The sequence below is a fragment of the Phalaenopsis equestris genome, unplaced genomic scaffold, assembly GCF_001263595.1.
Source record: "Phalaenopsis equestris unplaced genomic scaffold, ASM126359v1 Scaffold235745, whole genome shotgun sequence".
NCBI lineage: Eukaryota > Viridiplantae > Streptophyta > Magnoliopsida > Asparagales > Orchidaceae > Phalaenopsis > Phalaenopsis equestris.
This window is the reverse complement of record NW_018253604.1, coordinates 66,703-78,572: the sequence shown is the minus strand read 5'-3', so window position 1 is coordinate 78,572 and position 11,870 is coordinate 66,703. Positions and strand designations below refer to the sequence as shown.

Sequence of the window (11,870 nt, the reverse complement as noted above, 5' to 3'; positions counted from 1 at the left end):
ATATATATAATTTTCTTATCACTTAATTAAAATTATATAACTTACCTTACCTTCCTCGATCGAACGCTAACACATACGATCGAAGCTTCAAGTCTCCCACACACATCCCCTTCCTCACATCGCCTCGTTCGACGTTATCACCAACTGTTGGCTTTGTCAAACTTCTTTTGCTCAACGTCGACGTTGTCAGTCATTGTTGCTACTAGGTAAAAATCCTAGCATCACACCTCCGCACGACAAATCCTCCTCCCGCGACGTCCTTGTACTAACCAATTTTTAAGTGAATAAAATTTTTGGCGACAAATAAAGTGCCTCAAAATTTTCATCTCCTCGAAACTTGATCGAAACAATTTTATAAAATTCTACGTATTAAATTGAGCAACTTGATATACAACATTATATATTAATTATGAATAGATTGAGATATAAAAATTTAAATTTATAAGTAAAATTAATTTAATTAACCTTAATTATTTCTTAATCCTTTCCCTACACATTTTGTCACTGTTCTCCACCAACTTACGCCCCTTTTATTTTTATTCGTTCTGTCGAATGAGTCCTGAGCTTCAATTTTCTCTCCCGATTTCTTCTCCTGACTCCCGTTCCCTCCTCTCTCTCTCTCTCGATCCCTCTCAATGTTTGGTTTGTGCAGTTGAGCAGGGTTGCGACCCTTGCTATAGTGCAAGGGTCACGATCAGGCACGAACCGAGGGCACTTGGGAAGGCCGCAGTTCGCAATTCAGGGCTCTGTGGCAATTTACGTAAGCACAAATTCCTCATGATATTTGAAGTTTTCATTTCCTTCCTCACCCTTTGATTTTGACTTTTGCCTTATTTTTCGTGTATTTTTTCTTTCCGATAGCCATCGAAGGCGCCGATTGTGTACCAGAAGCATCGAAAGTTTATTGTGAGCTTCCATAAGGGTTCTATCACAATATCAGCATAGGAGATGTGTGGTTGGAGGTAATAGAAAATAAATTTGGTGGATTCAGAAAGATGAATTTGTGTCAAGAAGCCTATTTTGAGCTAAAAATGTTAATTTTGGGGTTTATTTACTTTAGGAGCCAAAAATGTATAAAATGCTAAGATCTTTACAGATTCCAAGTTGTTTACATGAGGCAACAAATTCGATGCAAACATGTAGAAGATCATCATAGGACAACTCCGTAAATTTTAGGTAAAGAATCCTATGCTACTTTAAAAAGAATAATTCAATTTATCGAAATCACTTCAACAACAACAACACAACAACAACAAAGCCTTAATCCCACTACGTGGGGTCGGCTACATGGATCCTTTTTCTCCATTGTGTCCTATTTAGTGTCATATTTTCATTTAGTTTTTAGTTATAGTAAATTAAGATCATACAAAAAGCCCAAGTCTTCCTAGGTCTACCTCTGCCTTTCTTAACACAAGTTGAATCAAAAATATCTACTCTCCTAATCGGATCATCAGATGGCCGACATTTAATGTCACCAAACCATCTAAGATGACTTTCTCTAATTTTGTCCGTCATAGGAGCTACACCAACCCTATCACGAATATATTCATTTCGCATTTTCTCTAAGTGTAAAGCCACCCATCCACCTAATCATTCTCATCTCGGCAACACTTAAACCTATCATTATGCTTCTCTTTTAAAGGCCAACATTCAGCGTCGTAGAGCATTGCAGGTCTCACCACCGTCTTATAAAATTTTCCTTTCAGTCTAAGCGGTAATTTTCTATCACACAAAAGACCCGAAGCATTCCTCCACTTCAACCAATCAACTTGAATTCTACTATTAACTTCCCCATCTATATCACAATCGCTTTGAACAACGGACCCAAGATATCTAAATCGTTCACACCTTTTAATAATTTGATCACACAAGGTCACACTTCTGTCTCTAGAGCTACTACTACTAAGAGTACATTCCATGTATTCAATTTTAGTTCTACATAAATGAAGGCCAAATCACTTGAATCTTAAAATTTAATATTATATTTTATAAGTTATTAAGATCAATAGAAAAGTTAACGCAATGTCTAGTCAGTTACCGAAGATCAAGAATCTAGTGTAACAACTGACTTGAATAACTACATTCCTAAAATTCAGTAATCGCTTTTATTTCGAAATCTATGTTGATTTATATGTATGCTTTAGTTCAGTTAGATTTATATTGAAGTAGGTCTTTCATCTTGTTAGATAGAAAAGTTATGTATGACTGAAAAGTTATAAAAGACACACATGCATGAAAGATATGCATGAGATGAATGATATTGAGATAGATATTATATGTAAGATGGACATGTAGGAAAGATATGCATGTTATAAGTAAGAGATATACATGAGACACATATATAAATGATAAGAAATATATACATGAAACATAGATGCACAATATAGTAAAAATACATGTTAGTAGATAAAAAAAAACATCTCAGAATAACGTATATTATAACGAATGAAATAAATTATATATGAATGTTTATATGTGTAAGTTCAAATGATGATTTCACATCTTAATGGTACAAACAGGGAACGACAATCTACCCATGCGTGTAGAGTTTTTCTACCACTCCAAATCATTGTGATAGTTAGTTCACTGACCGCTATGCCGACGAGATAATATCAGTCAGGGGTGAGTAGATCAGAGCTTACCTCCCCAAAAAATTATAATGTTTACATTGCTAACCTTTGTGCCGACGGGAGAATATCAGTCTGAGGCAGGTAAGAGACTTTTTCCACCCTAGAAAACTGTGATATGTAAATCGTTAACCACCGTGTCGATGGGGTAACATCGGTCAAGGGTGTGCTAGATTTATTGACGACGATCCTCACAAAGACAGTAATGTATGTAAAGAATATAATGTAAAAGTAAAGAAGATAAATGCATATAAAAGATTAGTGTATGTTCATTTAAAAAAGTTAGATTTTAAACATTCAAACAAGACGAATAGAAGATGAGCAAATGCGTAAAAAAGATGAGAACAACAAATAAAAAGGTACAAATTTTTATTTATTAAGTTTAATTGTTTTCTTTGGTAGCTCTTGCATGTATTATTTGAATATTAAATTATTAGTTTTTAATTATTTTCTTTAGTGGCTCTTTTATGTATTATTTGAATATTAATTTGTTAGTGTTAGAATTAAAATTAGAATCCGTTCCAGTCTAGATCAACTCCAAGCCCCGGGCCAGGTCACGATAGTCCTCCCATTTACAGGATTCTTCTTCCTTCTTTTTCTACCTCTGCTGCTCCACACCGACATCGAGAGCTCCTACCTCTCCTCAGCTTGACGATGCATTTACCGCGCCAAAGAGTGGCGCCACTTATCTTGATTCTACAACTAGTTTTACTCGGTAGCATCGTTTTATAGGAGAACTAGTCTCCTTAGTTTCCAATCCCTTAGTTTCACCTCCCCCTCTTTGGCTTCCCTACTCATTATTTCCTCTCCCCCCTCTGTTCTACGTTTTGATTCCTCTCACGGGTAAATGGAAATGGGATGATACACTATCTGCCCGCGTTCCAAAAGAACATTGAACAATACTAATTTATGTTGTAATTTTTTAAATGGAAATTAACAAAGCAGAAAATCCATACTTATAACAGCATAAAATGTACAGAAAAAAGAAAACAATTCGAAAGATAGTTCTGACAGAAGTTACTCGTGATCAATGATTTGCTTAAACAAAATTATCTTTTCATGACTCTAAGAACACTTCAAATTCTCTCACCAAGAAAGATTTCTTTATAGAATTATTTTGGGGATGCTAAGAACACTTCAATGATTGGCTTTAAGTTATGGAAGCTCTTACTGGACTTTTACAAGGGGATATACCTAGGTGTGTGATTTTCGCTGATTATATCCTTCTTGTGGATAAGATTAAAAAGAGTTTACGAAAAAATTTGAATTATGGAGGTCAATCTTAGAGTTTAAAGACTTTCATTTGAGGAAATCTAACACTGATACATGAAATATAATTTTAGTAATAGTAGTGTAATAACAAAAAATAAATAAACAATAATAATAATAATAATAATAATAATAATAATAATAATAATAATAATAACAATAATAAGACGCACCCCTTTAGTAATAACATAACAATCGCAACTCTCATTCGATTGAATCGAAACATAATGAGCGAGGAAGAGAAAAGGAAGCCACATTATAGAAGAAAGGAAGAATTTATGACTACTATGTCATCATGCCGTAGCCAAGGAAGGAGGAGAAATCAAAGGGAAGAAGGAGAAGGAAAGTGGTCGAGAGACATTGAAGACTTACCTGGACCGAGCTACGATCAAGGAGACGTCAACGTTGTGTGCTTGCGCAGAGGAAGAGGAAGAAGAAGAATGTGAGAGTTGTCTGCGTCGAGCAGACCTAAGGAGAAGAGGTAGGTGAGTCGAGGTCTGTGGGTTGCTCACGTGCTGGAAGAAGACGCATGTAGCTAGGACCAAACGCTGAAGGTAGGAGGAAGAAAGGCGTCGTGCCCTCCTGCCTGTAGAAGAAGAGGACTTGAGCTCCTCTGTATCGAAGCTAGACCAACAAGAAGAAGAAGGAGAGGAGAACTCGTGCGAGAGGCTAGGGCAGCTAACCGAATACTTGTAAGGTAAAAAAAAATATGAGTTCATTTTAAGTTATATAAATTTAGTTTATTTAAATTTTAATATATATATATATATATATATATAGGCATTAAAATTTTAAAAATCAGACATATAAATACATAAAAAAATTAGTAGCATGTGTGAGTGTATATATATAATTTAACAGAAAAACTTATGACTCCTGAATTTAAACCAAATGTTGTATGTAGATGCATTTGATGCATATGAGAAAGGAGTAGACTCGTGCGTGAAATTGGGTTTTATGTAGGAACGATAATAACCAAATTTCTGAGTGTATAATGTTTTAACGTAAATTTGTTTAAATTGAAATTATTGGATTACTTATTAATGCTCATGACACAATTAAATTAATCAGATATTAAAGTAGAAGGTTAGAGGCTGAATCAATTAAAGTTGTAAAAGAAAAAGGAGAATTTTGTGCAAGGAAGCTAATCATACTTTAAAGTTAACAAATTGTATAATTATTTGTCATTTTAATTTTTTATCATTAGATACATTATTTCTTTTAAGAAAAGAATTCTATCAAATAATGCCACATTCATTTAGTATAGGTGATTATCCAAAAAAGTGAAGTGAAGGTTTAAAGTATTTCAGATGTCTCTTAAGGCTAAGGTGAGTAATTATTTTCTTATATGTATTAAATTTAAAGTTTATTAAATAAAAAATTTCTTTAATGCTTTAGACAATTATTTTATGCATGCGGCTTAAGAATTAAAGTAAATAAAAGGTAAAAAAAGAAAAAAAAACATTTAATATCTTTAAAAAGAAGGTAATTTAAAAGAAATGAAATGATAAGCAAATGTTTAAGTCATACAAGATTACCCTCAAATGATACTGGCAGGGAATGTTACGTACCCGTGCATGGTAATAAAAATGGTAAAGATTCGTTTTCGGGTGCAAGTTGAGGGTATCTTTGGGTACAATTTTGAGGGTGTCTTCGGACACATTTTCTAGGGTGTCTTTGGGCACATTTTTTATGATTCTTTCGGGTATGACAATAATCATGTGATGACTATTAAAGATTTTAAATTGGTCAAATACTTAAAGTGAAACTGAAAGAGATGATTTTAAAGTATTAATGAAATGAACTGCATTTTTCTTTTGATCATTCATGCATAGAACATCATAAGAATTTAATGTATATTATATCATAATTACTTAGTAAGTTATACTTATAATTGCAAATTAATATTTTCTTTTAGAAGAATAAAAATTTTAGATTGATATGTCTAATAGGAGAGACTTTGCTTACTAGAAGAAAACTATTGATGTCAGGTATTTGTATGATGATAGTTTCTCTTTACTGTTTCTTTCAAATATTGATAAACTATTTAGCACCGATATGTGACGTTGTCTTTGGATGTTATTGTTACTAGATAATTTAGATTTTATTGCACTTTGTGGATTAGTGACTTTTATATGTATTGGAATTTTTCAACATGTGAATAGTTTGGTGTTAATACCATCTGACCGCTGAAACTTTAGTTAATTCAAAGCACTGGGTCAAGTAGTGACAATAGATCTGGTGGCAGGGTTGTAACAACGGGTAATCAAGTTATCAAAAGGCGTGAATGTTTTAGATATCTCGAGTCTATTATTCAAAGTAATGATGATATAAATGGGGATGTTACTAATAGAATTCAAGTTGGATGGTTTAAATGGAGAAATGAATTGGGCATATTGTCTGATAGAAAAGTAACATTTAGACTTATCAAGAAAAAATTTATAAGATGGTGGTGAAACCTTCAGTGCTTTATGGAGAAGAATGTTGGCTTGTAAAAGAAAAAGCATAAAAGTAAGTTAAGTGTTGCTGAGATAAGTGGTTTTACAATTAGAGACAAAATGCAAATGAATATATACAAGAAAGTGTTGGAGTAGCTCCAACGGCAAAAAGATTAGTTAGTCACCTTAGATGATTTGGTCACATTAAACGTCTATTGTATGATAGCCCCGTTAGAAGAGTAGATGCTTTAAATTTGACTTATGCTAATAAAGGTAGAGGTAAATCTAAAAAGACTTGGGCATGTTGTATAAGAAAATAATCTTACTTTATTAGAATTAAATGAAAATATAACACTCAATAGGACACAAAAGAGAAAAATGAGCCATGTAGCCAACCCCACTTAGTGGGATAAAGGCTAAATCTTGTTGTTGTATAGCATTATGTCCACTCAAATTATAGCATCAAAGTTAATCATCTAGCATATCTTTATGTGATACAACATAACATGATATTTGTGAACCTCTTAATCCTCCAATTTATTTATTGCCTAATAAAAATGAAACAGCCTAACCCATTTTTTGGGCAGCAAATAAATCCTTACATTTAAGCTCATGTTCTTCTTTAACGTTAAATATGTATTTTAGTACATACGCAGAATCCTTCACACATGTATTTCCATTTCAGAAGTCTAGTTTTATCACTCTCCAGTTCGTTATTATTACAAAGCTTCAATTCTCATAAATATAGCCTCAGAAAATAAAATTCATAAAAGGAATATCTACCTACATAGCTAAACAAGAACAAGGTTGGCTGCATCAAGATTTCCTGTTATTTGAAGGTCTGCAAAGCTCAACATTCCTTCCCTCTCGATAAGTAAAGTGAGAGTAGTGTCTTAAAAGGGGAATAGAATCAGCAACAAAAGGCTTACTCAAATGATTTCTCTAGTTCTGCAAATAATTAATTACTATAGCACTAGAAATAATTAAATGATACAGTCTCAAGAGAATAGGCCCACAGAAAGGAAGATGCTAAAATTCAGAGAGACAATACAAGGAACTAACACTGAAGCTAATGTTGGCATGGTTCGAAATTTTGATTTGCAAAATTTTACCCTATTTGAAAAATTAAAGCTCGGACAAATTGAATATGTGACATTTTTTATGCAAGCCTTACCCAAACTGTTGTACCTCTTTCAAGAATCTATAAATGAACACAAAGAAATTTGTCATCCTAAGAAATAAGAAAGCTTCCAGTAGTGTACACAAATAACCATACAAGCTAACATCTAGAAAAAAAGTGATTAGATCTAAATGCTAAGACATTAAGTGTGAATCAACAAAAAGAAGGAAAAAAAGAGAAATTCAACAAAATGATAACAGATTGATAAAATTACATCGAATTAGATGCACTAAATTTTAGAATAGTAAAACTCGATTAAACTTTGAATTCACTAGTATTTATCTCAATCAGTTGTATGATCTCATATGGCATCACCTTCCTTGCAATTAATTTTGAGACAGAGACATAAAATTATTGCATCATTTGGTGCAAATTACATTGGTTTCATGTTCACAACAGTTGTCAAAATTAATGTTTGATTTTCTGTGAATTTCAAACAAGATAATAAAGGTAAACCATGCAAATGATAAATAACAATGAAATACTACAATGTCAAAGTACATCATAAGGGAAACAACTAATGATTTATAAGTTAGACCTATATGATGAGATAATAAATAAAATTGAAAACAAGCCACACAGATAATGCCAATGTGGACGAACTACCCCCTTAAAAAAAGTGACCAAAATAGTTTAAATATTAATGCATAAAATCTAGACTTTTATATTTGACTAAACTCTAAAACATAATTGTCTCGTCAACAAATTTATTGAACTATTGATGCAATTTCACATTCTTCCTGGTTTATGAATTTCTAAGGAAACAAACTGAAAAATAAAATGAATTTCTATCTGATTGGAAAAAATATTTTTATTAAAATTAAAAGATAAAATTATTTTATTCAATAGATTTATCATCATTAATAGAAACGAGTTGCTCAGATTCATAGTAAAAATTCACTAACCAGCTTGCTCATTATACCCATCAAATAAAACAGACATTATTTGTTAAGGTACACAAAAAGGAATAGATTCATTGCCTTCTAAAAACTTGGGTTCATACTGAGTAATTTCTAGCTCTAATAGCAATGTGACGAAAAATACTTAGGCTTCAAAATTGATCTCAATTCAAATTTAAACTCAAATTCAGGTGCATTGTCTCTGCCTCTAGTACTAGGGAAGGAGTCAGCTAATAAATTGATAAGATGAGGGTCCCCATCTAGAAAGAAGGTACAAGGTTAGGGAGGGGAAGAGGGTCCCCATCTAGAAAACACAAAAAATACATTTGACTCACCTCTAGAGGTCCCTCTCCCCACAGTACAACTCACCCAAAAGGGAATCTCCAAAATATAGGTATACCCCAAAACCAAAAAAAATCCAAAAAAGAGTAATCTTGCGTGCTTGTATATCTTGGAAGTATCTTGAATGAAAACGAAACAAAGAAAATCTTGTAGGGGAGCTGTCCTCGGTGCCGCAGATATCCTCAAAAATGCCAAGAGCAGGGACTCCAGCACAGCCCGTGTCTCCAAAAAAGAGAGCATCCTGTAATAAATGACAAAAACAGCCAAACCAAACAAAATAGAGGAAAAGCATAAGAGAAAATTCAGCAATGTCCAGCCTAACCGAAAGGGCAACAGTTGATGGCCAAAACACATAAAACCTTAGAACCGAATGTAGGGGAGATTTAAAGTATCTCCAATGATGAGTCTTCGAAGAGGGGCAGTGGGATGTGTGCTAACGTGAAGGGTCTCCCCTGCACGTTTGGCAAGCCAATCAGCAGGGGAATTGTCCTCTCTATGAACAAACTACCAGTTAACCTCAAGATGTGTTTCAGCTATAAGAGTCAATATTCTTTTAAAGATACCAACTAAATCCCAGAGTGGAGAAGAAGTACCAACCAAAATATCATAAAGCATTTTTGAATCCATCTCCACCTCCAGTTTACGAAAATTGAAAATGTTGGCCACCACTAAAGCCAAAAAGGCTCCCCAACATTCTACAGCCAATGAAGTTTCAGCAATAACTGAGGAAGCGAAAAAACAAAGGCATTTCCCCTAAAAATTTCTAAATAAACCCCCAACCGCAGCATAGTGAGCATGCCAACAGCCATCAACATTTAATTTCACATAGTTAGCGTGCGGGGGAACCCATGAAATAAGCCGAGGGGCCTTAGTGGCTTTAACCACAGAAGAGCTGGCTCTTAAAATTTTATCATAATAGGCAATTACATATGCAACAACCATAGTAATAGAGGGGCGAGAGGTGTGATACTTAAAGCTGTTTATGGAGTTCCAAAGGAACCACAAAACCAATAAAGGGAGGGGAAACTTCTCCTTGCAGGCATCAAAATCATTCCATTGTCGTAAATAACTAGTTAAAGATTCTCTATGTGTCCAAGAGAAACCAAAGTAAGCGCCAATCATATCCCAAACCTCTAAAGAGAAAGCACACTCAAAGAAAATGTCTTTTATATCCTCCTCCTTCATTTTACACATATGGCATCTAGAGACTAATTTCAAGCCCTTAAGCTTAAGAATGTCATCCAGTGGGATTAAAGACATTAGATAACGCCAAAAAAAAGAAGATATAGAAGGAGATAAATATTTATGTCAAATCTATTTTCCTCATATCCAGTCACGATGTGAGTGTAGAGTGCTATAAATGAGCTTGCAAACCGAGAGAGAATTGCTTCTTTTCCACATGGGGAGATCTCTATGAATAGGGGTGATGGGGATTGTGATTTGCATTTTGTTCCCCAACCGTAGAGCATAATTTAGAAAAATCCCAACCTTCATTATCAAAGAAATCTGAGACCAATAAAGAGTTAGAATGAGGAGAGATGAATTAGAATTATGTGAAAACCCCCAATTTTTATTCCAGAAAGAAATCTTCCCCACCCCAATGTCTCAAAAAATGAAACCATTTGTTGTATCTCTAGCATTCACCACAGCTTTCCAAATACGAGAATCTCCAACCTTCCATGAGACCAAGGAAGGATGAATATTAGCACAATATTTTTGCCCCATAAACATAGCCCAAAGAGAGGAACCCAATCTAAATTTGAACCAAAGTTTACATAGGTTCACTTCCACAGTATGCTTTAGTGCTTTAAAACTGAAGCCACCAGCCACTTTAGGCTTACAAACTTTATGTCAAGTACTTCAGATTTTCTTTGCACCATTCCCCACCCAAAGAAATTTCTTAAAGACCTTCTCCATGGTACAAATAGCACTTTTCTTGGGATTGAACACTTGCAAAGCATATAAAGGAATACTCTGAAGAACACTAGTAAGTAAAGAGATTCTGCCCCCAGTGGAAAGGAAAACATTTCTCCAATCATGCACTTTACGTTTGATTTTATCAATCACATCATCTATATTCACCTGTTTCCTTCTCCCCCTTATCATATTCACCCCAAGATATTTAAGGAGAAGAAAGACATTATGAAAACCTGTAAACATAACACCCCAATGAATAATATGTTGCTTAACCTGTTTGCAAAAAAACAATTGATATTTGTCACTATTGAAACGAAGACCGGAGCAGCTTTGGAAATCCTGTAAAAGCCTCATCACTTGTTTTATGACAACTTTAGAAACATTAGTAAAAGTAATAACATCATCTGCATAAGCAAGGTGAGAGACCATCATTTTAGCTTTGTTGGAATACTGAACATATGGATGTGAGAGTTGGAAACTGTTAAGCATCCTAGAAAAATAATCAAAAGCTAAAATAAAAATAATAGGAGAAAGAGGATCTGCCCGTTTGATGCCCCGAGAAGCAGTGAAGAAACCCTAAGAGTTTCCATTGACCAAGACAGAATAATAATTGTTTGAGAGCTATCTTTTAATCAAAAAGCAAAAACTTGTATTAAAACCTCTAGCTTTGAGAACATTGACGATGAAATCCCAATTTAAGATATCAAAGGTTTTCTTGAGATCAAGTTTGATCACCAGATTACCACTCCTGTAATTTTTATAAAGATCCTGTAATATTTCATGTGCCAACATAATATTATCAGAAATGTCACGACCTTTAATAAAGGCCGATTGTTGAGAAGAAATAAGAGAAGGAAGATGAGGTTGGAGGCGGGCCACAATCACTTTACTAATGATTTTAGATATGACCGAGGTTAATGATATGAGCCTAAAATCCTTCCAGTGTGATTTAGCTGTAGACTTAAGGATGAGAACAATCAGAGCAGCAGAGAAATACTTTGTAGGGTCAACACCCTGAAAAAAGCTTTGAATAGCCAGCACCACATCATTCTTAACAATGTCCCAACATGAAATATAAAAAGTGGAGGTGAAACCATCGGGGCCAGGAGCCTTCTGTGAGCTAATATCTTTAAGGCATTAAAAATTTTCAACTAAGTAGGGGGGTCCGACAAAGAGAGATTGGAGATCATATCTCTTT

General features: G+C 34.1%; 1 protein-coding gene across 1 annotated transcript in view; it reads right to left on the bottom strand.

Moving 5' to 3' along the window:
• Positions 1–10,615: 10,615 nt before the first annotated feature.
• The window catches only part of LOC110039194, a 39,268-nt gene continuing 38,013 nt past the window's right edge, over positions 10,616–11,870 (bottom strand). Inside the window, exons 6-7 of the mRNA XM_020744181.1 lie at positions 11,332–11,799; positions 10,616–10,905 (exon numbers count right to left, since the gene is read on the bottom strand). Coding sequence (XP_020599840.1) covers positions 10,616–10,905; positions 11,332–11,799 — 758 coding nt within the window. The remainder of the gene's footprint in view (positions 10,906–11,331; positions 11,800–11,870) is intronic.